Source organism: Suricata suricatta, chromosome 5, assembly GCF_006229205.1.
Source record: "Suricata suricatta isolate VVHF042 chromosome 5, meerkat_22Aug2017_6uvM2_HiC, whole genome shotgun sequence".
In the NCBI taxonomy this organism is placed as follows: Eukaryota; Metazoa; Chordata; class Mammalia; order Carnivora; family Herpestidae; genus Suricata; species Suricata suricatta.
This window is the reverse complement of record NC_043704.1, coordinates 4,671,098-4,696,242: the sequence shown is the minus strand read 5'-3', so window position 1 is coordinate 4,696,242 and position 25,145 is coordinate 4,671,098. Positions and strand designations below refer to the sequence as shown.

At 57.2% G+C, this 25,145-nt stretch overlaps 1 protein-coding gene and 2 long non-coding RNA genes across 4 annotated transcripts in view; 2 read left to right on the top strand and 1 right to left on the bottom strand.

The window, feature by feature from the left end:
* SLC37A1 (solute carrier family 37 member 1) overlaps positions 1-25,145 on the bottom strand; it is a 75,884-nt gene that overhangs the window by 33,445 nt on the left and 17,294 nt on the right. Inside the window, exons 1-8 of one of the 2 annotated variants that reach the window (XM_029938913.1) lie at positions 24,832-25,052; positions 21,566-21,795; positions 12,838-12,919; positions 7,402-7,534; positions 6,631-6,709; positions 3,700-3,835; positions 1,613-1,689; positions 326-492 (exon numbers count right to left, since the gene is read on the bottom strand). In XM_029938913.1, the coding sequence (XP_029794773.1) occupies positions 326-492; positions 1,613-1,689; positions 3,700-3,835; positions 6,631-6,709; positions 7,402-7,534; positions 12,838-12,919; positions 21,566-21,621 (730 nt within the window). In that variant the 5' untranslated portion in view covers positions 21,622-21,795; positions 24,832-25,052. Of the gene's footprint in view, positions 1-325; positions 493-1,612; positions 1,690-3,699; positions 3,836-6,630; positions 6,710-7,401; positions 7,535-12,837; positions 12,920-21,565; positions 21,796-24,831; positions 25,053-25,145 lie in introns of those variants that run through there. The other variant, XM_029938914.1, reaches the window with a different exon arrangement.
* On the top strand, positions 18,271-19,668 carry LOC115291443. Its single transcript, XR_003908446.1, has 2 exons — positions 18,271-18,334; positions 19,394-19,668. It is a non-coding gene; the product is annotated as an uncharacterized LOC115291443 (long non-coding RNA).
* The window catches only part of LOC115291442, a 10,559-nt gene continuing 9,970 nt past the window's right edge, over positions 24,557-25,145 (top strand). The window contains exon 1 of the long non-coding RNA XR_003908444.1: positions 24,557-24,687. This is a non-coding gene — a long non-coding RNA (uncharacterized LOC115291442). The remainder of the gene's footprint in view (positions 24,688-25,145) is intronic.

Here is a 25,145-nt window from a genome sequence, read left to right as displayed (position 1 = left end):
GGCTGGGCGCCGCACTCGGGCAGGGGAGCGGCGGGGCAGGCCTCAGGCGGGCAGGCCGCGCCAGCCCAGGCCCCGCCACACGCGCCTCACCCTGCGGGGCGGGGGAGGGGCCGGAGGCATCTCCACATCGGTCAGCCCCGGGACAGGACGACAGGGACTCCGGCAGGGCCCGGGGACAAACAGCTCCCTGGGGAAGTCGCAGGCTGCCCGTGACGGGGAGAGCAGGGCGACCGCGGGCCCGCGCCGGGCCAACATGGCCTGTTCTCTAACACCGCGCCCTGCGGAGCCGTCTTGGGGCGCCGTCCCCGAGGCCGGGCGTACTTACGTTCGATGAGGAAGAGGAAGCACACGATGCCCATGGCCGCCACGATGGCCCCAGGCACGACGAAGGACAGGCCCCAGCATGTGGACACCCAGTAGCCGGCAATCAAGGATCCCAAAATGTTGCCCACGGACGTGTGGGAGTTCCAGACGCCCATTATCAAACCTCGTCTGCAACACAACAAAACACGAGGCGGCAAGCGATGTTGGACGCTTCGGTGGATCAGCAGGTGCGGGCAGACGGGGCCTTCGCTCGGCGGGAGGGGCACCGAAATCAGGTGCATCAGGGCGCCCGGCCCGACTCGCGTCAGGCTGTGTAACCTCCTGCCCCTCTCTGAGCTTAGTTGTTCTGTGCTCACAAGGAGGAAGGCCTTTCCCTGAACTTCCTGGAAGGCCCTGCATTTAAATGTGCACCTCCGTGATCTAACTACAATCATTTGGGGCACCCAGGAGATCAGTCGGTAGAGCGTCCGACTGGACTTGGGCTCAGGTCATGATCTCATGGTTCATGAGTTCCAGCCCCATGTCGGGCTCTGTGCTAACAGCTCGGAGCCTGAGGCCTGCTGGGATTCTGTGTCTCCCTCTCTCTGCCCCTCCCCACTCGTGCTCCGTCTCTCGTAAAAATAAAATAATCCGGGGGCGCCTGGGTGGCTCAGTTGGTTAAGTGTCCGACTTCAGCTCAGGTCATGATCTCACTGTTCGTGGGTTCGAGCCCCGTATGGACTCTGTGCTGACAGTTCAGAGCCTGGAGCTGCTTCAGATTCTGTGTCTCCCTCTCTCTCTGACCTTCCCCTGCTCACGCTCTCAAAAATAAATAAAATGTAAAAAAAAAAAATTAAAAATTAAATAAATCAAAAAAATCCAGGCTCTCGGAGGTGGGTTCTCCCTCTGGGTTCCCTGTGGCTCCCAGGGCAGCGTGCCCTTGGGCCTGGCCGCGTGGCGTGTCACACAGAAATCATAATAGGCCGTGCGCCCCTCGCCAGGCTCTGCCACTGGGCGCCTCCCGGGACCTGTCGCCCTTCCACGTGCCCCCCTGTCCTGGGAAGATGCTGTGTCACCTCGCAGGACCAGTGCCGGGCCCAGCTCCGTACTCCGGCCATGCTCGCAGGTGCAGGCCGACCCGGTCACCCCTCCCGGGACAGGGACGAAGGCCGGCCTGAAGCTGGGACCCCGGGGGGCCAGCCAACATCCAGAGGGGGGCTTGCTCTATAGGGGATCCAGGGAGTAACTGAAAATGAGGCGGTCCGGTGTCATCAGAATCTTAGAAAATAAACGGGCCGCCTTTCCTCACCTTCCTTTCCCGAACCAGTTGCTGAGGCAGGTGACGACGCTGGGCCAGCCCGTGGTCTGCACCAGTCCGTTGACGACCTGCGACGGGCAAGGCGGGGCTGACGGCGGCGGGCAGCGCACGGGGCCATCCGAGGGCTCGCCAGCGCCACCAGCCCGGGTGTCTGCGAGGCTGGGGACAGCCGGGCGCCCACGGCAACGAGACAGCAAAACCCTCCTGGATGGAGCCTCAGCCGCCAGACGCGTCTGCAGCTACACATGTGCACACGCCTACATGTCCACACACAGCCGTGCGCGCACGTCCACACATACGTCCACACACATGTCACGTACACATACACATGTACACACATGTGCACACGCCTACATGTCCACACACAGCCGTGCGCGCACGCCCACACGTCCACACACACGTCTACATGTCCACACACACACGTCCACACACATGTCACATACACATACACATGTACACACATGTCCACACACGTCACATACATATACGTGTCCACGTGTACACACATGTCCACACGCCCACACACATGTCCACAGACATGTCCACACATGTCCACAGACATGTGCACACACCTACACGTCCACACACAGGCGTACACGCATGTCCACATACACGTGCATACGCCTACACGTCCACACACACACGTGCACTCGCCTACACATCCACACACACATCCACACACACGTCCACATGTACACACACCCGTGCATGCATGTCCACATGTACACACATCCACACATATGCACACACGTCCACACATGACCACACACCTACACATCCACACTCGTCCACATACGTCCACATGTATGCACACACATGTACACATGTCTATACACACATGTCCACACGTACATACACACGTCCACATACGCACACATGCACACATGTCTATGCACATCCACACACATGTCCACATGTACACACATACACACGTCCACACGTATGCACACACATGTCCACACACATCCACACATGACCACACGTCCACATGTATGCACACACATGTCCACATGTACACACACACACATCCACATACTCACACATGCGCACACGTCCACGCATGCGCAGATGTCTACACGTCCACACATGTCCACATGTCCACACACATGTACATACACATCCACACACGTACACAGGTGCACATGTACACACATCCACACAGACGTGTCCACGTGTCCACGGGGGTGGAGCTCATGGGTAGGTGCTTTCACCTCCCGTGGCCTGGGCCTGAGAGAACAGGGGGGCGCAGAGCTCGGGGGCGTGTCTCCGCGTTTCAGCAGCACAGGCTGGCACTCCCCCGAGGGGTCAGGAAGTGCAAGCAGGTCTGCCTGAGTCTCTGGGGGGGTCGAGGGTCAAGTGCAGGACAGGACAGGGAAGCAGGTGCAGCGAGGGCCCCCACAAGTACCTCCCCGGACGGCCTGGGTTGTCTCCCCTCCAAGAGCACGCTGTGACTCCAGGGAGCTTTCCCCTCCTTCTAATTTTCTATGTTGCTAAAAAGTGTGAAGCACTGTTGTTAAAGCAGCCAAACTTGTTTAAGTCTTGTGGCAACACTCGAAAAAGCCAATTCCGCACGGTCTGCTTGGATGATTGAGGCTCCAGAGGCCTCAGGGTGGCATCCGTGTTGCTGCCGTTTCTCACCTGTGCTCACTATCTACCCCCAGGGCGGGGCGGGCGGGGCAGAGCACGGGCTTCAGGATGTGCCCCTTGGAGCACCGTGAGGCTCTCTCCTCGCTCCCTTCCTCCCAGCCCTGCCACACCCGCGTCTCTCCGTCCAACTCAGAGTCTTCCACACCCGGGTGGGAGGGTTCCCAGGCTCCCTGCCTCGGTGCCCGGGCAGGGGCTCTGACGGGGAGGACTTTAAGAGGCAGGTCCCAGGACGGAGGAAGACCTCACGGCCACTGCAAAGACAGAGCTTCCTGTCCCAGCGCCGACCTTGATGGCAGACAGGACCCCGTGCACCCCCTGAGCCCCCCGGGGAGCCCTCTCTCGCGGCAAGGATGGGGGCCTGTGGCAGAAAATCCTGAGCCTGATTCATTCACTCATCCCCATCCATGGGGAGCCACGGGCCCACGCCTCACCTGAGTTACGACGTAGAATCCAAAACTATGGATATTGTAGAAATACCCGAATCCAAACAGGGCAGTGAAAGCGCCGCTGGCCAGCATCCCAAAAGTTAGGTAATACCGAATGGGCAGGCGCTCCCCTATGATGCCACTGAGGACGGAGAAGAAAGGAGCAAACATGAGAAAACAAACACACCCATGACCCGACGGGCCCCGGATCTTCCCGGATGCTTTCAGGCTGTTCTCGGAGTGTTCAGAACTCCAGCGAGCTGCGGTTTCCAGGAAGATTCTGTCACCGCCGTCTCCAGCGGAGCACTTATTAACCAGAGACTGGCATTTGGCAACATCTTGTAAGACTTTATTTCTAGTAAAAGCCACTAACTGTCAAGTAATAAACCTCAAACACTATGACTTGCCCATGGCGGCTGCCAATTAAAACAACCAGAAACCTGCTCTGCTAGTTAAACGTGCTTTTCTGTAAACAGCATCCGGTAACCGAACGTGGTAGTCAAGCCTCCGGACGGGCAGCGGTAGACGTGGCACGGAAGGGATCGGCTGTGGCCTCGTTGGGTCTCTCCCCCCGCCCCCCCGAGCGGTCCCTGAGTCCCCTGCACTAACTCGCCGGGCTGGCCGGGCTCTGCCTCCCTGACAGCACCGCTGTGCCCTCACGTGTCCTGACCATGAGGTCAGAGACAGGGGGCACTCTGCTCCCCTCCGCCAGCAAGGCGGCTCCACGGCGCATGGCGGCGAGGGAGCTCCATCCCAGAGGCGTCTGGGGCTCCAGGGAGGTCACAGTGGCAAGGGACGCAATGCGCAGTAGCCTCTCACTGCCTTCAGAGAAGGGCCGCCCTGGGGCAACTTGCCACGGCCACTTGTCACAAGCACAAAACCCAGAATAATCACAAGTGACTGGGAGGCTTTTGCAGCCACGGAAAACCACGGGTCCCATTTTCTTCCGTGTGGCCATTCCGGGAGTCGGGTAAACAGGAACCATAGTGGGGAGCGACCCCCCGCCTGCCCATGAACAACACTCTGGGAACGTCTCCACGATTCTGTCCTTCATCCCAAGAACGAGCACACCAGAAAGCCTGTCCTGGAGTCCCCAAATAAAGCAGCACCAGTGACTAAGGCAAATGACAGAGGCAGAGGAAGCAATTTAAAATTAGAAACATCATTCAGGTCATGCTTTAAGTTGGGTAGGAGCCAGCCACAAACTCAAGAGCGTTCTAGAGCTACGCAAGTGCTCTGCTGCAACCCGAGGGCTTCAGAGAAAACGGGGGGGGGGGGGGCTGGCTGACCTGCATGACGTCACAGGACAGAGCCAGGGCCACGGGCCAGGGCTGACCAGTGCCCTCCAGTCTTGCTCTAAGGCACCGGGCCCAAAGTGCGTCTCTGCTTCCAAGGTTTTAAAGAAAAGGCCTCATGGAATGGACACCATTCCGCGTCACACCCGATTCTCACGGGGACCGAAGGCCACAGCGGGCCTGCTGGGAAGGCCTGGGTGGCGAAGGCGCCCCGAAGGCGGTTCATCTGACACACTAACCATCCATTTCCTGAGCTGCGTCCCACGGCGTCACGGCCAGGCCGTCCAAAGCAGCCCCGAGTGCCCTGTTACGGCCACGAGTCTCCTCCGGGTTCTCCCTCAGACAGACTTAGAATAACCACCCTGGGCAAGGTGCGTGGCCCCTATTCTCTGCTGATACGGAAGCACAGTGAGACCACCTTACTGAAGCCTTCACCTCAACGCTCCTGACACGTGGGGTCGGGTCACTCTGTGCTGTAGCAGGCGCAGTGGCCCTGGTCTCTGCCCATGAACGCCAGAAACACCCCCCTGTCCGGCCGTGATGACCAACCATGTTTCCAGGTCCTGGTACCTGTTGCCTAGGGGACACAATCACTCTGAGCCGAGGACAGGCTCGAATACTAGTTTCTAGTAACTGGGAGCAACACAGTCCAGCCTGTGGGCCCCTCACGCTGCGGAAGTCGGTGTCTGGTGAGGCTGCCGTCCGTGGAACACGAACGTCTCATCTCTGGAAGTGCTGTGGCCCGGCTCGGCCGTGCGGCTCACACCGCAGTCTCTCGGGTCTGTCCTCACGCCTGCGTTCATTCAGCCCAGGTCCGCGACAGAGACGGGCGTCCACTCCAACAACCGAGAGTAGGTGACGGGGCCCCGCTGCCAGCCCCGCGCTGAGCTAGGGCGCAGGGGCAGGTGTGGATGATGTCACACGCCGGGCGGATGTCAGGAGGCGGCTGACCACTTACGTGGGACCCCACGATTCTCACAGCTCTGAAGATCACGGCGTCTCTGGACAAAAGCCTCTTGAGCTGAAGGCCTTCAGTCCCTATAATTTTTTTTAAACCTGGCTAGCCTGACACAATACCAGGTTCATGGGCCGATAACACTTCCGCCTTCCTGGGTCAGCTCAGAATTGGGTGATAATCACACGTGACCGACGCTGGGCACCTCCACGGGCCGGGCTCTGCTCTGCACATTCTATCCTCGCCGTGATCCTAGGAGTGACCTACTGTTCTCCCATTTTGCAGAGGGGAAACTGAGGCCCAAAGAGGGGCAGCCCTGGAGCCGGGTTCTCTGCCAGCTGCGTGTCTCTGGGGTCCATGCCCAGCTGCCCAGAGGACGGTGGGGCGCTCTGCCCCGGGGACAGAGGAGAGGATGAGCTCCCGGCTCCTGGGTCCCCACGACCACACCGCAGCAGGGACAACGGGGCGTCTGGAACCCCGGGGCCCAAGAGCCGTCCCCAGACGGTCCGCCTGATCAGCACAGCACCCGGGGCGTCTACATCTACAGCTTTGTGTCTATACCCGCCACTTCGCGGTCTTGTGTGGATCAACCCAGCACCGCATTTTCCCCTCATCTCTGTGGAGAGACGGGAGGTGGGGGGGTAAGCAACCCCGGACATGGGCGGAGGGGGGCGCAGGCAGACCCACCTGAAGTACATGCCGACGGCATAGGCGCACAGGAACGAGTAGTCCAGGGCCCCGAGCAGCTGCTGGTAGTTGTCCTGGTCTGCAGGGGGGGCGGGGGGGAAGTCAAAGGAAGTGGTGAGTGCGGTCACTTCAGTCGTCACCGTGCTCCGGGCGGGGGCGGGGTGACGGGCGCCCACGCGTGTGCTCTACGTGCGGGCCCCGGACTCAGAAGGAGAAGGGGCGGCTTTGAACACAGAAAACACGGCAGCACATCGGGTTGGCTTCTCAGCAAAGGGCAAGAAAGTCACCGTTTTCAGATGATCGCTAAATAAACGTTACCTGGGTTCAAGAAAATCCCCACTGTGCGCGGGGAGCGTGTGGTTTATTCACTCTGCTCCCTGGTTAGTCTGGCTTTTCGGCAGCAGCGCAGGCCAGCGCCCCCCGCCCCACACTGCAGGGAGCTCCCTCTCCGGCCCAGCACCGTCCCTGCTCGCCACAGCCTGGCTCTCCGCTTCGACGGACACCACATACACGCCCCCTGGAGCAGATCTGCCCAGGAAGAGAGTCCCCCCGGTGTCAGCGGCTCAGCGCACGGGCGCTGCCGGCACAGGAGCTGGGGAAGGGGGTGACAGCAGAGAACTGTCCCCGGAGAGGCAGTCACATCCGAGATCACCGTTACGGCCGCCCACATCGGCGCGGCTGCCTGTGGCTCTCAGCACTGGCCGTGCAGCTGGGCGAGAGCCGGCAGGACGGCGCGCGCCAGGAAGGACGAGGGGCGGGCGGAGAACTCACCGAACGGGGCCCAGCTGCAGTCAGTCTTGTTGCCCGGCGGTGGCTGGCGGGGGGTGTCGCCGGCTCTCTGGGTCTGGCTGCCGAACCGCAGGTCGCCCTCGCTCAGTGTAGCACAGTGCCGGTGCAGCTCGCCCTGGGGCGTCCGTGGGCAGTGAGGCGGGGACAGAGAGCGCGCTCTGGTCAGGCTCGGGGCGCACGGCATTGGCACAGCGCCCCTATTTCCAAAACCTTGCCGGGGCAACCGCGCTCTGGGGGAGCAAGGACCCACGGGAGGCCTGGGCGATGGAGGCTGCTCCGGCCTCCGCCCCTCCCAGCCCTGAGCACACGCACAGCCAACGCAGGCCGGTGACAGCTGGGCCGGACATGGCCGCACAGCTGGGCGTGGTCTGCCATGGTCAAGGGTGGCTCCCTCGTGCTGAATTTACACACCCGAGTGCGGGCCCCGCAGGCAGGGGGCAAGGCACAGGCCCACGAGGACAGGAGGACACATCTCCTGTCAGAAGAAGCCTGACGTGAGGAGTACGAGGGGCAGAACGGTTCGAGTCACTGGAGGACAGAACCTCGCCCTTGGTGGCGGTGCGGCCACCACGCTCACGTGCAGGAGGGCTGGGCCCGGAGCGGGCGCTGGAAGGGGCCTGACCCTAACCTTGGGGGTCATTTCCCAGGCTCGACGCTTCAGATCTGTGACGTTACCGCGTGCACATCACGCCTGAGTAAGACCGCAGGGCAGCCGGGGCAGGAGGCCAGCACGCGGCCTGGGCGGAGGACGTGTGAGGCTCAGAACTCTGGCTGACCGGCGTGGGGGCCTGAGAACACGGCTCCCACCCGCGTCCGTGTGCCCGCCTGTGTGCCCGCCTGCCGACAGGACTGCCCCCCCCCCAGAACTCAGTGGAATCGGCAACACTGCTTGGGAGCATGGACACACCAGGAGCGGCTGGAGGAGCGGGCACAGGGGACACATGTGGGGAACAGGAGACATAAGCGAGGTGTGGGGGATGAGAGCGGGGCGCAGGGGACAGCATGAGGAGCACAGGGGTTGCACAGTGCTCCTTACAAGAGGAGCCCCACTGCCAGGAAGGGGCCATCTTGCTGCGGGGGAAGCTCCGCACCTCGGCCAGTCTGCCTTTGGGCCTCGTGGTCCACGTCTCCCCTCCCCCGAACCCCCTGCTGCCTGCTGTGCGTGTTCTGGGGTCTTCTCTCCCTGGGGCTCAGAGGAGGCAATCCGCAGGGGTGAGTGAGGGCAGGAAGGCGCATCCACAAGGCCAGGGAGGGGGCCCTTAGCGGGAGCAGGAGCCCCACACAGCATTCTTTAGTGAGCTGCAGCGCGGGAGAGGCAGGGCCTGGGGTTCAAGGGGAAGGCTGGTCCCAGAAGGAGCAGCAGCCACACAGGTCCTGCCCACCGCCTCCTCCCCTGGCACCCGTCTCTTCAAGAGGGCCTTGCCAAAGAGGCCCCCCCCAGACGCAGAGCCTGGGCTGCCCTTGCCAGGGCTGTGGTCGGCCGGGCTGGGCAGCTCCCGGTTTTGCACGGATACACACCACCGAGGCCTGGCAGGGCATGCGGGCCTCAGCCACTCTGCGGTCCCGTGGTTTTGTCTTCTTCCTAGGATGCAAACCCGCCCTAAACATTCACTGCTTTACAAACTCAGTTAAGTCTTTGCAAGACTGCCTTCCTCACTCCCTGCCGGATCCCGAAGCCCTCCTGTCCTGCACACAGCACGTGACCCTTCCCCAGGCCCCCAGTTCATACCCGGCTCCTCCTCCCCCTGGAGAAGTCACCTTCCCCGGGGCCAGAGCCTGTGCCTCCCTCCACCTGCCACTGAGAAAGGCATAGGCAGTGGGGCCTGGAGGGAGCACAGTGGGAAGAGGCTGTGGAGCACCGCTCCAGACAGGGCTTTTGCGTCCCCTCGGACCCGGGAGATTGCAAAGGGTCCCTTCTCATGTCACAAACAAGCAGGAAAGGGTTCTGTTTTGTCCCTCGATGAGGGTGACCCTGAGCTGGGACCCTGGTGCCGCGGTGCTGGCTTCCTGATCCTTCCTGGGCCGCTGGCAGGGCGCAGCGACTCCAGCCAAGGTAGGGGGGCCCCACTGCTCCCGTCCCTCCGTGGCTGCACTGAGCCCCTCCCCAGTGCTGGCTGCCAGCATCCCGTCTGTCCCACCCCTGGTGTGTGGGGGGAAGGTAAGGACCAATCAGACCAGGGCGCACTGACCGGAGGAACCCTCAGCAGGGGAGTGGGCCCCTGTCCTGGTGACAGCGTTAGGGCTGGTCCTTGGCCCTCGCCAACCTTTACACGAATCCTTCAACAGGTGGCATAAAACTAACGACACGTGACCCCAGGCCATCACTGAAGGCCGAGCAATCAGAAGACTGTGTGGCCCGGAGGCTCCAGGTGAGCTATCATCCGGGTTATGTACCCCCATCCACGTAACACACAGCGGGACAGTGACCACAAAACATGCAGCAAATGCCACGGGGGCCACGGGGATGGGAAGGACATCTGGAAGTCGCAGGATGAGAGGACTCAGCACACAGCCACGCACACGGCCACGGGGCCACCAGAAGTGCAGGGGTGGGGGAGAGGGGGTGGTGGCGGGTGCGGGGCGCTCTGCCCCGGCCCCTCCCCTGCCGTCCCTGCCCCCCACCCCCAAGCAGGCAGCACGGCCTTTCCGAGGCACCGATGTTCCACACGAGCACACACCCACGCAACCCTAGGCACACGTGTCTTCACAGGGACGCACGTTTACCGATGACTGTGGTTTAAGCCTGAACTTGAGCAACGACCCTCACGTACTCATTCATCCCACCACTTAGACGAGAGCACATGTGCACACAGGTACATGTGAGTGTGGACGTAGTCCACACGCGGGGACACGTGTGGTCAGCTTTCTGCGGTCACCAGGTGGCACGGGTGCATTGGCTTTAACTAGTCCTTTACGCTCCTTTTATAAGAATCTTGGTTAAAAAGAACTAGTCAAGGTGCTAACCAGAGAAGTCCTAAAAGAGAGAGGAAAGTACTAGTGCCTGTGGTGTCTGAACGCCCGTGTTGAACCCCGCCCCCCCGTGATGGAGCAGGAGCAGGGCCTCTGTGGGGACAGCAGGTCCCCTGCATGAGGACACAGGGAGGCGGCCGTCCGCAGGACGGATCTTGGCGGCAGCCTGATCTGGGGCTTCTGGCCCCAGGACCGAGAGCAGCCACGTCTGCTGCTGGTGAGCCTCCCCCACCCCCCGGTGCACGGAACTTGCTAGAGCGGCATGAGTGCGGGAGACGGGCCGACAGCGGGAAGGGCGGCAGGACCCCCGGCACCACAGGACCGCGCTGCCCGCAGGCGCCCACCGGCGCAGGTGCACGGAAGCGGGGAGGGTGCTCTCTGCTCCTGTGCGTCCCTGTTTTCAAAAACGCGACCGTTCTGTACAGACTTAAGTACACCTTACTCTCCTCCCAAAATACCTCCGGAAATCTTTGTGTGTCAGTGGTCTGGCCCTGGTTGATGCTGGTTCTGTTTCTTCATGTTTATTTTTTTGGTTTATTTACTGAAGTGAACTCTACACCCAATGTGGGGTCAAACCCATGACCCCAAGATGAAGACCACATGATCTTCCGACTGAGCAGCCAGGCGCCCTGTAATTCTTGCCAGGGCTTGCATAGGTCAGCAATGGGCTGGCGGCCATAACTTACTCAAACTTTCTCTCGCCTGATGACTAGGGTCACGTAATACGCAGGGTTTTGTTTTCTTTTTCCTTTTTCTTTTTTCCTTGAAATTGCAAACGGTGCTACAGGAAAGACGCTTCTGCAGATCCTCCCTGTGCGGCGACACCTTTGTCTCATGAGAGGGTCCCTGAGCCGGCTGAAGGGGGCACGTTCTTGATCTCAGAAGGTGCTCACGGAATGCCCCCCAGAAGGCGGGGGCCCGGCCTCCCCATCCCCAGCGCCCGCCCGTCGCTCTGTCCTCACTGCCGCGCCGAGGGCAAGCGTTTACGCGTGGGTGGGACGCCATCAAGCGCCACCCTCGCCTGCCTCCGTGACTGCTCTCGCCCGGCACCCGGGCCACAACCCCACCAGCTGCCCCCTCTCGCCCGGCACCCGGGCCACAACCCCACCAGCTCCACGCCTCCCCGGTGGACACAGACGTGTTTTTCACGTTCACATCTTTAAAGCATCCATCTATTTTTATAAGATGGAGATTCAACTTTACGCATGCAGACGAGTGGTCAGCTGTGCTCATGCGTCTGCTGGAGGAACCACACTCTCCCCAGAACCCCCGCCGACCACACCTCGTTTTCTGTTCTCTCCGACTGACCTCTCGGTCTGCTCTTCTGCAACGTCACAGAAACTTGATGAGAGGCCTGAAATCCCGGCAGGCTGCGCATCTCCTCCTGCTCCTTCAGCCCCACAGCGCCCACCGGGACCCCTCCTGGGTCTCTCCCGTTCTCGCCGCCTTTCCTGGAGCTGCACGTGCGCTCCCCTAACAGGAAGGCGAGGGGGGAGTGGGAGCACTGGAGTGTGGCGGCTGGTCCCCGGCAGGACTTGGGGGCGCCTGGGCGGGTGCGTCAAATCCCACGATCTCCTGTCCTTCCCGTCCAACAGACATGGCACATCTAACCCCCCAGCCGGGTGAAGGGCATGGAAGGTTCCTGCTTGTTGGGGGTCACGGAGGAAGTGGGGGATCCTGGGAGTACACGGACGCTGCTTCACGCCCGCTGGGCGTTACTGGAGAGGGGGGAACATAAACCACCCACAGAAGCGACGGCCGTGTCCAACACTCCCTCTCCCAGTGGCCTGAAGACAGGAGGCGGGAAGGGGGGAAGTGGGGCGACAAAGGTCAGAATTACGGCGCCGGATCTGTGTTCCTGCCCGTGGCCAGAAGGTGAGGGGGCGGGCAATCAAGCTCTGACTAAGCCACCTTGCCCGGACCGTTTCCTTGTTCCTTCTACAACCCAGAGTCTCCAGGCACAACAGTGTCATTCCTACGAGGGCAGGAAAATGATCTTGCTCCTCCCCCGGCTTTAACTGGCTATGACGTAGGACTGCCTACTTCAATCCGCCCGGGGTTGCAGGAGAACAGGGCAGGGCAGCCCCACAGCCAGACCTAGGATCGGAGCCCAACGACAGGAGGAGCCCCTTGGGAACAATTTCAGACTGGGTGTATCTGCAGGGGAAACTGAGGCAGGATAAATATTTAATTAAGCTTTAGAAACCTGCAGCTGTCACCTAACAGGGCACCTCGAACGTTACAAACCCTGAAAACATTTCGAAGGTGTTCGTTTCAGAAAAGAGAAACAGAGGTGGAGGACGTGCTTCTAAACCATCGTCCTAGAAACCATCGTCCATTTGTCTCCCCCCCTCCCCCCCCCAGTCCCAAACTGATTCCTGAGGTAGCTAGTTCCTTGCAGAAATGATAGGCAGCACAGGAAACGGGGTGCTTCTTACGATTTCTCACCTTCACTATGCTGATAGGCTTTCGGGACAAGTGGAAGCTTGCATACAGCAAAAACGTCAAAACGAAAATGAAGGCTCTGTACCTGAAATACAGAACAGAGGGAGCGAGACATAAAATAACAGACGATGCATCAAGAACACATTACAATTCCCTTGCCCCAGGAGACATTTCCAGAAAGCGCGGCTAGGGCCCATGGCCTGCGTTCTCTCCCAGGGTCTTGACGGGGTCGGGCCTCGTATTCAGTTCTGCGTCTACTTCCATGTAGGGTGTAAGACAGCAGTCCAGGGTCATTCTTCCTCATGTCACTGTCCAGTTTTCCCACCACCATTTGTTGAAGAGACTGTCTTTTTCCCTTTGCATATTCTCGGCTCCTGTGTTGACGATTAATTGACCGTATGATGGTGGATTTATTTCTCGGTTTTCTGTTCTGTTCCATTGATCTATGTGTCTGTTTTTGTGCCAGGACCACACTGTTCCGGTGACTATATTCTGTAATGTCTCTTGAAATCTGGGATTATGATGCCTCCAGGTCCTTCTTTCTCAAGGCTGCTTTGGCTATTTGGGGTCTTCTGTGGTTCCACACACATTTTAGGATTATTCATTCCAGGTCTGCGAAGAATGCTCTCGGTATCTGGTAGGGTTTGCATTGAGTCTATTTGTTGCTTTGAGTAGTACAGACATTTTAACCACGTTTGGTTTTCCGATCCATGAGCGTGGAAAAAACGTTCCATTTCTTTGCACCATTTTGAGTTTCTTTGGTCAATGATTCATCATTTTTCAGGGTAGAGGCATTTTACCTCTTTAGTTAAGTTTATTCCTCAACATTTTATTGGTTTTGGTACAATTATAAATGGATTTTTTTTTTTAAATTTCACGTTTTGCTCCTTCATTATTAGTGTACAGAGATGCAACAAGGGCACCTGGGTGGTTCAGTCGGCTAAGCGTCCGACTCTTGATTCTGGCTCAGGTTGTGCCCCGGGGTCATGAGCTCGAGCCCCGTGTTGGGCTCTGCGCTCAGCCAGGAGCTTACTTGGATTCTCTCTCCCCCTCTGTTCTGCTCCTTTCCCCCACTCACACGCTCTCTCTAAAATAAACATAAATAAACAAAATGCTCTGATTATGCTAACAAAAAAGTGCAACAGATTTCTGTACCTCGATTTTGTATTCTACAACTTTGCTGAATTCATTTATCAGTTCTAGTAGATTTGGGGGGAGTCTTTTGGGTGCTCAATATATAGAATCATGCCACCTGTAAATAGTGAGGGTTTTGTTTCTTCCTTACCAATTTGGATGCCTTTTATTTATTTCTTCTTGCTCTTGGATTACTGAAGCTGCGGCTGCCGGTTCTATGTGGAACAGCAGTGGTGAGAGTGGACATCCCTGCCGTGTTCCTGACCTTGGGGGAAAGCTGTTTCTCCCCACTCAATATGAGGTTTGTGGTGGGCTTTTCAACTGTGGCCTTGATGGTGCTGGGGTACGTTCCCTTCACACCTACTTTGTTGAGGGTTTTTGTTATGAATGGCTGTTGTACTTTGTCAAATAATTTTTCTGCATTCTTGAAATAATCATATGGTTTGTACGCTTTCTCTTATTGGTGTGAGGTATAACGGTGCTTGTTTTGTGAGCACTGAACCCCCCTTGCGTCCCAGGAATAAACCCCCCTTGATCGTGGTGTATGATTTTTTGGATTTATTGTTGGATTCGGTTTGCTAATATTTTGTTGAGGACCTTCACATCTATATTTATGAGAGACATTGGCCTGAAGAGATAAAAATCCTTGAAGAGAGGGGCACCTGAGGGGCTCAGTCAGTTGAGGGTCTGACTTCAGCTCAGGTCACGATCTCACAGTTCGTGCATCGAGCCCCGCACCGGGCTCTTGTTGGCAGTGTGGAGCCTACTTGGGGTTCTTGCTCTCTTCTCTCACTCTCTGCCCCTACCTGACTCTTGCCTTCTCTCTCTCTCAAAATAAATAAACTTAAAAAACTCCTTGAAGAGAGCATAGGCATTAATTTCTCTAACATTGGTTATAGTAACATCTTTCTGGAAATATCTCCCAAGGCAAAAGAAATGAGAGCAAAAATAAACTACTGGGACTCCACCAAAGTCAGAAGCTTCTGCACAGCGAAGGAAACAATGAAGAAAAGTAAAAGGCAGCCTACCGAATAGGAGAAGGTATTTGCAAACGACATAACTCATAAAGGGTTAGTATCCAAAATGCATGAAGAACTATTACAACTCCACACCCGAGAAATGAATACCCCAATTTAAAATGGGCAGAAGACATGAACAGGCATTTCCCCAAAGCAGACATCCAGATGGCCGACAGACGTGTGAAAAGATGCTCATCCCTCATGTCAGGGAAATGCAAATCAAAGCTACAGTGTGCTATCACTGCACACCTGTCAGAGTGGTGAAAATTAACAACACGAGAAACAGCAGGTGCCGGCGAGGATGTGGAGAAAGGCAGCCTCGTGCACGGCTGGTGGGAATGCACACTGGAGCAGCTCTGGAGCACAGCGTGGAGGTTCCTTAGGAAGTTAAAAGCAGAACTGGCCTACGACTCAGTACTCACACTACTGGGGGGTTACCTCCCAAGTACAGAACACGAATTCAAAGGGATATGTGCAGCCCTATGTTCACAGCAGCATGACCTACAGCAGCCAAACTACGGGGAGAGCCCAAGCGTCCACCAGCCGAGGAGTGAATGAAAGGATGTGGCACGTGTATACAGTGGAATACTACTCAGCCGCAGAAAAGGGAGATCTTGCCATCTACAATGACCTGAATGGCGCCAGAGAGCATGTTGAGTGAAACAGGTCAGACAGAGAAAGACAGATGCCATGTGATTTCACTCATAAGTAGGATTTAAGAAACAAAACAAACAAGTAAAGGAAAAGACAAAGGGAGAGAGAAGCAAAGCAAGAAACAGACTCTTAACTATAGAGTCTGGTGGTCGCCAGAGGGGAGGTGGGGGTGGGAAGGGTAAGTAGGTGACGGAGATTAAGGAGGGCACTTATCAGGATGAGAATAAGTACATAAATAAAATGCTATACGGGGATTGTATTTTATTTTATTTAATGTGCTTTAATTTTTTAAATATTTTTATTTTATTTGTATGAGAGAGAGACAGAGCACAAGCACAGGAGGGGCCGAGAGGGGGAGACACCGAATCTGAAATGGGCTCCAGGCTCCGAGTTGTCAGCACAGAACCAGATGCGGGGCTTGAACCCATGGACTGTGAGATCATGACCTGAGCCGGAGTGGGACGCTCAGCCACCTGAGTCCCCCAGGCGCCCCCGCACTGAGTGTATTTTGAATTGTCTTATGCCGCACATGACTCACTCAGTCCCGTGTCAGTATTAATCCTGCATGCAGCATCGCTGTCATAGACATTAAAAAAATATCTGCCACTTCTGCTTTGTCCAAATCGAAGCTATTTAAATATTCATTAAAAAAATAAATACCTACCGCCAAAGAGAAATTTGAGATGCAGCATGCGAACAGGGCTCACAAAGTAGAAGGAATGATCATCTAGTTTGTAACAGAATTAGCTGCCAATTTCTCATAAGTCTGCTATCCTGGGCGTTTCCGATCCTGTGTATTTCTTACATTTTCGATTCTGTGCAGGTTGGTGAAAGGCCCAAGCAGGACAGGAAAACAAACATCTCAGTGACCTCACGAGAGTCAGTGATGCGGACACACGACCATCAAGGCCGATGAGGCAGGAGCCCCTGCCCGAAGCCCTGCAGGTCTGGGCTGATGGGGAGAGCAGAGCAGGAGTAAGACAGAAACGAATCTGCAGCAGAGACTCGGGAAAAGAAGATAATTGCCTAAGAAGACCCAAGTTCCTTCCAGCCGGAGAGTTTGAATACTTTCTAGAATGGTATTTCTCGGAGAGGAAGACAGGTGAGCAGGAAGGATATTTGGCAAGAGAGGCCAGGAAGATGGCCGGGAAGGCAGGCAGGCCCCTCGGGTTGGGAGGCGCAGCCCCAACCCCTGGAGAACCCGCCAGTGACCTTCTGAGAGAGTGTCCACTCCGGCGGGCGGCTACCTACGGCGGAGGCGTGGGTGCCAGGAGGGGGCAAACCAGGCTCCACGCCCGCAGGGACCGCCCTGCCCCCACCTGGGCACGGGGCTCCCTCCTCCCGCCCCCACCAGAAGGAACCCAGTTCCAGGACGGAGTCAGCTCCAGCCCTGCAGGTCTGGGCCGATGGGGAGAGCAGAGCAGGAGTAAGACGGAAACGAATCTGCAGCAGAGACTCTGGCACCCACTCCAGCACCCGCCGGACCAGAGTCTGAGAGAAGAATCCGGAGCCCTCGCGGAGGCGGCATAACGCGGTTCACAGGGGCGTAATCACGGGAGAAATCGGAATTTCATCGTCGCCCAGCTCCGGATTTTGAGAGAGTGACTCTACTGAACCGGGCCTTTGGGTTCATGCTCTCTAGTCTCTACCCAGACCTAAATAGAATATTCTACCTACAAACACTTGATTTTTATTAAGGACTTGACCATGTTTATTGAATAGAACACAAGGAGCTGCCCTGCAGGCCCAGACGGGGTCCGTGGAGCCCCAGGGCCCCACGCTCCCCTGCCTTCCCAGATGTGCAGTCTGTCCAGGCTGCTGGCACTCAGCAGACAGCCTGGGCCTCCACCCCCACCCAGAGGCTACTAGCCTCCCTCCCCTGCCTCCCTCCCTAACTGGAGGCTCTACAGGGGGGCTCACAGGCGCAGGGCCCGGTGGGGGAAGGTGGTCCCCGACTGCCCCTCACTGGGAGGATGTCCCATGAGCACAGGGGTGCAGAGGGGAGCCGAACACGCTTCCAGACCGAACTGAGTTTTCCTCAGCGCGTCAGCCCCTTTGGGGAGGGTCCCTGGCGACAGGCTGGGAGGGTCTCTGAGAGAGGCTGTCCCTGCGTCAGGGCGAAGGGTGAGCATACACAGCCAGCCGGGTCTTCCTGGACACGGAGTCTGTGTCTCCCAAGAAGCCCGTATCTTATTCAGCGGGTGTCAGGGTCCTTCCTCCCTTCCTTTCTGCATCGTGTTTACGCAGGACTTGGGGGCGGGGGGAAGGGCCGGCGGCGAGGCCAACTTTTCCCTTTCCAGAAGGTAATTCTATCCTCATCTGTCATTTATGAAACAAAACTGTGGGGGTATTTGCTTTCTATTATCCATGTACTGGGTTGAATAATGTGTCCCACCCCCATTCAAGTCCATCCCCAAAACCTCAGAACGTGACCTTATTTGGAAATAGAGCCCTTGGGCTGTGATTAGTTGAGGTCACACTTAGCTCACATGAGACCTCAAGTCAAATGAGATCCTAAATCCAATGACTGGTATCCTTCTAAAAGGCGTGTGAAGACCCTGGGAGGGGCAGGGCAGAGGCCGCGGCGGAAGGCCAGGAAGCAGATTCAGGTTAAACCCACAGGACAACGGAAGACAACAGTGATTCTGGATGAAACAGAGAAGATATTGTAGGACATCTGAGATAATCTGTGGGTATGGGTCAGATATCTGATGGTTGGATGTGGATTAGATAATGGTATCATATCCATGTTATAGTTCTTGATTCTGCCCTTTGTGGTGTTAAGTTCTTGACTCTGACCTTCATGCATCGTTATATGAAAAAGACTTATTCACAGGAAAGACACACTGACAAATTTAGATATAAAAGGCAACTTACTCTCAAATGATTCAGGAAAAAATGTGTGTGTGCATACATCTGTCTACACATCTACACACACACACACACACACACACACACACACACACACACACACAGGGAGGGGGGAGGGAGAAGCAAATGAGACAAAACGGTTGCTGGCTGAACCTTGACCCCCAGGTGGCTGAACCTTGACCCCCAGCTGGCTGAACCTTGACCCCCAGCTGGCTGAACCTTGAGCCCCAGCTGGCTGAACCCTGAGCCCCAGCTGGCCTGGCCGCATTTCAGCAGTACCTCCGCCTCTACTCAAGACCCTCAAAACTGAATGGCTCAGGAGCGCCCGGGGGAGGGGGAGGGGTCAGTCGGGTTAGCGTCCCACTTCAGCTCAGGTCCAGATCTCACATCTCGGGAGTTCCAGCCCCGCATCCAGCCCCGCATCGGGCTCCGTGCTGACAGCTCAGAGCCTGGAGCTGCTTCGGATTCTGTGTCTCCCTCTCTCTCTGCCCTCCCCCTCCCCCAACTCTATTTCTTTCAAAAATAAACAAACATTAAATAGAAAACAGACTGGACGTCCCAGGAGAGAGACCAGTAGTCCACCTGGGTCCTACCCTGCCTCCTGGGGGACATGGGCTGTGTGAGAACAGTCATGGGAACGGGCCTCAGGGGCCTCCGATGGCCACCCTAAGGGACCTAAAAGCCTGAGCCTTACCCACCAACCAAGACAGGGAACCTAGAGGGACCCCATAAAAACTGCTTTGTTTGGGCTTTTTCTTGTTTCTATTTTTTTTTGCTACGACCTACAGCCCCGCCTTACACATCTGTTACAGGACAGATAAAATCCATCTCCTTGTAAAGGTCAAGGAGTTAATGATTTCTTTGGAATCTTCTCCCTGCAGGACAGACAACACAGAAGTGACAGGGTGGGGTCATCATGACGTCACAAAGGTTTTTTCGGAGCCTACGACTCAGGAGATCCCTGGCCCTGGGGCACCAGTGACCAAGCACTCCGTGTCTTTGTTCTCGGATTCTGAGAAGACACCGCAGGAGACCACCATCAATACAAACCCCAGGCCCCAAGCAAACTCCCTCCTCTTTCCTTTCCCAGTCTCCCAAATGCTCTGTCTGTATCTATACTCCCGCTATGTCTTTAATAAACTCTGTTTATTACTTCCTCCTGGCTCACGTTTGAGTTCCATCCTGTGTGAAGCCCAGGGCCCTCTTGGCTGGTCCTGTGGGCCCTGCTCTGGGCCCAGGGACCCAGCCAGCCTGTGTCACTCCCACAACCGCACAGGCAGGAGGGAAGTCAGGTCCCCAGAGGAGATCAGGTGCTGTTAGGAAGGGCAATGCATGCTGGGAGACAAGCGTCAAGCCCTCCGGAGACAGGTGAAAGCCAGCTCTCTCCTCTCACAGGAAAGGAAGCTGGGGCTGGAGAGTTTCTGAAGGTCAGAGAGCAAGTCTGAGGCAGAGATGGAACCCTTGCCTCCCAAAGTGTGGTCTACGGCCCCCGCATCCCCTGGGAGACGCGGATTCTCTGGCCCCACTCCAGACCCCTGAGTCAGCAACGCATTTTAACAAGTTCTTGGGGTGATTTACACGCAGGCTAGAGTGAGAAGCTCTGCCCTACCCTTCTCAACCTGAGGAAGAAAAAGCATTTGTGACCTTCAGGAGTTCTTTGGCGTTCTTTGTAATATTCTTATCATTTTCTTCTAGGAGTTTGAAAATTGCACCAAAATATGGTCACAGAACAGCCAAAATGAAAGATGAGCACCCAGGGGATGAAAGGGAAGTGTCTAAAGGCTTGGGGTGGGGGAGGAGCCACCCCCCACGACGGAGTTACTGCTGGGCGGGGTTATGGCAGTCAGGGTTACTGGCCGGCAGGGTTATAGTAGTCATGGTTACTGGTAGGCGGGGCTATGGTAGTCAGGGTTACCGGTGGGCGGGGTTATGGCAGTCAGGGTTACTGGTAGACGTGAACCAATTGACAGGTGGATTGCTCTGGAAAGGAGGCAGATGTCTGTGGTCACACCTGAGGCCCAGTAGGTGTCCACCAACCAGCAGGGGCCTGAGAAGCAGGGAAGGGTGTGCCGGCCACCAGTGGGCCGTTCTGGCAGAGAAGAAGGGGTCCAGACTACACCACCACGGTATAAGAACTGTTCTGAGGAGAAGGCATTTGAGTTCCTGAAATCTCCTACCTGCGTAAAAGCACAGCTGCCTAGAACTGCTCAAGGTCATAAAATCCTCCCTGGGCACAAGCAGGGAAGATGACCTTTCTTACTGGAAATGAGAAGTAGCCACAGCTCACCTGAAGAGACACTGCCACAAAGCCATCGTGTCTCACACATATTCCTATCTGAGCCTATTGCACCTTTCCAGAAAGTCACTTGTTTTCCCACACATACATGCCTCTTCCTCCTCCTCTTCCTCTATTAAGATGGCAAATGAAGCCCTTTGGAGTCACCTATACATGTGATCACATCCATCTTTTGTAGTTTAATTTGCGTGCCCCCAGACAACGGACCTAAGAGGGTAGAGGAAAACCTGTTCCTTCCCAAGAGAGGTCAGCAGGGAAGAGAAACCGTTGAGAGGGTGGGCGAGAGGAGGGAGCGCCTGGCTCTAGTCTGCCCTCGCGTCTTCTTCCTCCAAGGAGCGTGGGCTTCCCGATCCCGTGAGGACCCGCAGAGCACGCAAGGAGAGGCTGTGCTCAGAACTGATTCCCCACCTAACTTGCTTACGTTTCTTTTCCTCTAAGCCGGTTCTGCCCCAGCTAAGCCACTCGCTGAGTCTGGAGTGGACTTACTCGGTTCTCCCACAGCCGGTTGAGCATCCTGCCACTAGCCAGCGGCCACTTTTCTGTGCAGATTGTGGCTATTATAGGATCTACCAGCGTCCGTGAGGGAGTCCGAACTCTGTCACCCCCAGAGCCGAAGATGGAGGACAGGCTAGCAACAGTCCTGGTCACAGCTCCCACGCTGACGGGCATTCTACAGCCGCAGGGGGGCCGGTCCCCCATGCACCTCATGATGCCACCGGCGGAGCGGTGTCACCCGCACACACGCACCAGCACTTACCACTGGTCCCGGGAGAAGGAGGTGATGAAGCGCACGCCCGCAGGCAGCGGAGCCATTGACGATGCGCCGGCCACGGAACTCGGGCACAAGACAGGATGCTTCACGTGCAGGTCATCCACGCCGGCTCCCAGGACATCCCCCGGGCCCGTAGCTCACGCGGACTGGAGAGTGCGTCCAGGTGCCCTGCTCCGTCTGGCCGGCCCTCTTCCGTCCAGCAGGGGCCCGGCTCTCTGGAAGGAGAAGGAGGGGCTGAAGGGCCGGTGGTCCTGACCAGGGCGCTGCAGGGGTCCCGGCTGGAGGGGCGCCCTGCACGGTTGCTGGCCAGCCCGCGGCCACGCTGGGCGTCCGCACGATAGGGCCCCCGCCCCCGACGAGCGCTGCGAGGTGGACGCCAGCCCCGGGGGAAGGCTTGCTCGGAGGTCACGGGAATGACTCCCACGTGCCGTTCTGACCATGAATACGGCCCAGGGCTCGTCTCCGCATGGGGACGTCTATGCGTCAACCCCTGGCTCTTAACCACGGCACTCCACGCAGCTCTCATCAACCTTCCCGCCAAGCCCATGCGTGCAGTGCCCACACCGTGTGCTCAACTGCCAGAGCGCGCCAGGCCCCTGGACGGACGTGCTTGGTTCCGCCCACCATGGACCGCGCCACGTCTGGGCCACATGAGCAGAGACGGATGCAGGCCATCGAACCCATCATGCCTGTGGCCTTGCAGCTGAATGGGAATGCAGCGAAGGCTGAGGGACGGAACTCGATGGCATCTGCTTCTCCATGTCTCGTTTCCGGAAGCCACCTCAGGCCCCCAGCACACCAGGCAGGACTGTCCCCTGTCCCAAAGCCAATCTCATGACTTGTGGTATCTTCCTCTCTGCTTGGCAACACGGAGTCCCTTGGCCCAACGTGTTAAATAACACGGTCCACGGTGCACGCGGGACCATGACTTGCTCTGTCTTAACACTTAACCCAAAAGTCACCGGTTATGTAATTTTTCAAAGAAAGCTACTTTGAGTAAACCTTAATCTCGATCTAAAGCAGCTGAGCCTTCAAGCGACTTCCTTGGGATAACAGAGAAGCAGAGCAAATGGCACAGAGTTGGGGCGCTGCAACAGAGCGCCGGTTCCTGGGTGCCCGGCCTCCCCTCCGTCATTCCAGCCCTCCCTCCTCCCCCCACACACCCTCTTCAAGGGTCTCCCTGTGTGATGTCTGCAAAAAACTCAAAATCCTTGCTGAGTTTTCATCCCAGAAGCCCTACCCTGGCCCTCCATCTCGCTCAGGAGGCAGTGGAGGCGTGTGACCTCCAGCCAGAATGCGCCCCAGCTTCGGTCAGCCTGCTGCGCCCCCGTACCCGCCACCCCACCCGGGGCTGGGTGATCCTCGGCACCGCTTAGACTGTCTGCTCCCTTGCAGCCCCCTGGCTAAGAGATAGGGATGGTGGCCCCTACGTTTTAGGGTCGTTAGGAGGAGGACAAGGTCATCTGTGGCGGGAGAAGTTCAGTAAATGGCAGCCAGCGTCCTTGGGAGTCCACAGGAGGACGAGGGCCCCCAGGACTGCAGGGGGCTGCCCCCTCCCGAGCCTGCGGTTCGAACTTAACACGGCCAGCTCAAGAGATGTGTTACATGAATCTCCACAAATGTCACAAAAATGGTCTTGCCCCAAATCTGGATTTACAAAATATTTTACTAAACCTCTGCTCAAGATGACTGGGCCCCTGCTTGAGCCCAAATCTATTTCGAGAGACGATTTTGCGACCATGACCCATGGTGAAGGGTGTGGTTTAAATTTTACAGCGCCTGCAAATGGATGGTCAGAGTCCAATCTCTTCCTCTGTCCAAACCCCGCTTCTCAAGGTGTGGCCCGTCTAGGAATATTCTAGTGCTATCCGAGTCAGTCCAGCCATCAATCAACTCTGGTAAAACCTGTCCTTTCAAAAAAACAGAACCACCACCACCCAGATAGCACCGGAACACAGGGGAAGAAAACGTCCTTTCCTTTTTAAAACAACTGCGGGTTCTTCCCTGTAAAACGGTGAAAGCCAAGTGCCATAATTCTCATAGTGAGTGCCGGGAAGCCGCGTAGAGGTAGTGATTTTACACTCGGGATGTCAAGAGGTCAGCCTAATAAGGTTCCTTCCTCCGGAGCCCGGGCAGTGCCCACTCCATGGAGAGCTGGCCGAGCCCTCTAGGGTCCATGGGGAGGACTCCGTCAGCACGGTGAGGCATGGTGCTCCCTCCTAGGAGGACCGCAGGGGCAGACCGCTGGCCTGGTGTGCCGGACACTGGGCAAATTCAGGTCCAGACGCTCTCAGCCCGTCCCCCCTCCACCTGGCTTCCCCAGGCCGTCCTGTCCCCTCCGGAGAGCACAGAGGAGCGGGGTGTTTGGCTTGCAGCCCAAACACATACAAAGGAGACCAGGCTTTCCTCCCCCAGGCGTTCTCTGGAGCTCCACATTCGGGACAGCAGTCAGAGTATCCAGTGTCGTTTCGTCATCAAAGACAGCAGCTTCAGGACCCCCTTCCCCCCAACAGCTCCGGGAAAATCTGTGACAGGCACCTTTTTACACCCACCTTCTGGAAGAGCCCAGCCCTGCCCAGCCAGGAGAGGAGTGACCTGAGGGAGACAGCATTCCCCAGCGCCGTCCTCAGACCCTCCCCGGTGGCCCCACCGTCCAAGCACAAGTAAGGAGACAGAAAGGAGGTAACAGCAAGGGTACGCGGAAAGGGTCTTTCCAGAACTGAGCGCTGGGTAAACAATCTAAGCCACCCTGAGCATGTTTTAAATGATCCACTTAAAGACAAAGTTTTAAAAGTGTATCTTATTTTAAGACTGAGCTTGGAAAGTGCATGCCCTTCTCCTAAAAAAAAAAGTTTTTTCTTTTTCCCTGAGAGAGAGAGGAGGGGAGCGGAGAGAACGAATACACCTTCCTTCCCAGAGAAAATACTTTCTGTGGCTGGACTTTAAAGGCTCTATTCCTATGAAAGATGAATGACCTCGGCCACTACGTGCTCCCCGTGGTTCAGACTAAGAAGGACTCCTCCGTCTGTCTGTCGCACTGTCCTTACTCCACCAGCAAACAGCACATCGAAGGGGGTGCACAGAAGAGAAGCGGCGGAGACCGCATGGTGAGACCCCCAGGGCTGGCGCCTGGCCCTACCGGACACCCAGCAGTTACCAGCTCAGACTTGACGGGGTGTCAGATCCCAGCGGGCAGCCAATCGAGAAACCGGGAGAGGCTGGCTCTACAATCCCTCCTTAGAAATTCAAACCTGGGGGCTGAGCGCCGGGGCTTTCCTGGGCCCTCCGTTCAAATGCAAATCCAGACGGTCGCCGGGTCGGCCGCGTGGCTGCTGGGCGGGGAGGGCAGGAAGGTGGGAGAGGGAGGGGAGAGGAGCCCGCTGGGTGGCGGCCGGCGCTTCCCACGCGGTGCGCCAGGACCAGGCTGTCACTCGCGTCGGTCGGGAGGCTCACGGCCTGCGGGACCAGGGGCTCCGCGCACGAACAGCCCGGAGGCCCAGGGCGCCGGCTGCTCCCGGCGGGGCTCCCAGGGAGGCGGACTCGGCGGCACGCCCACGACCCCGGC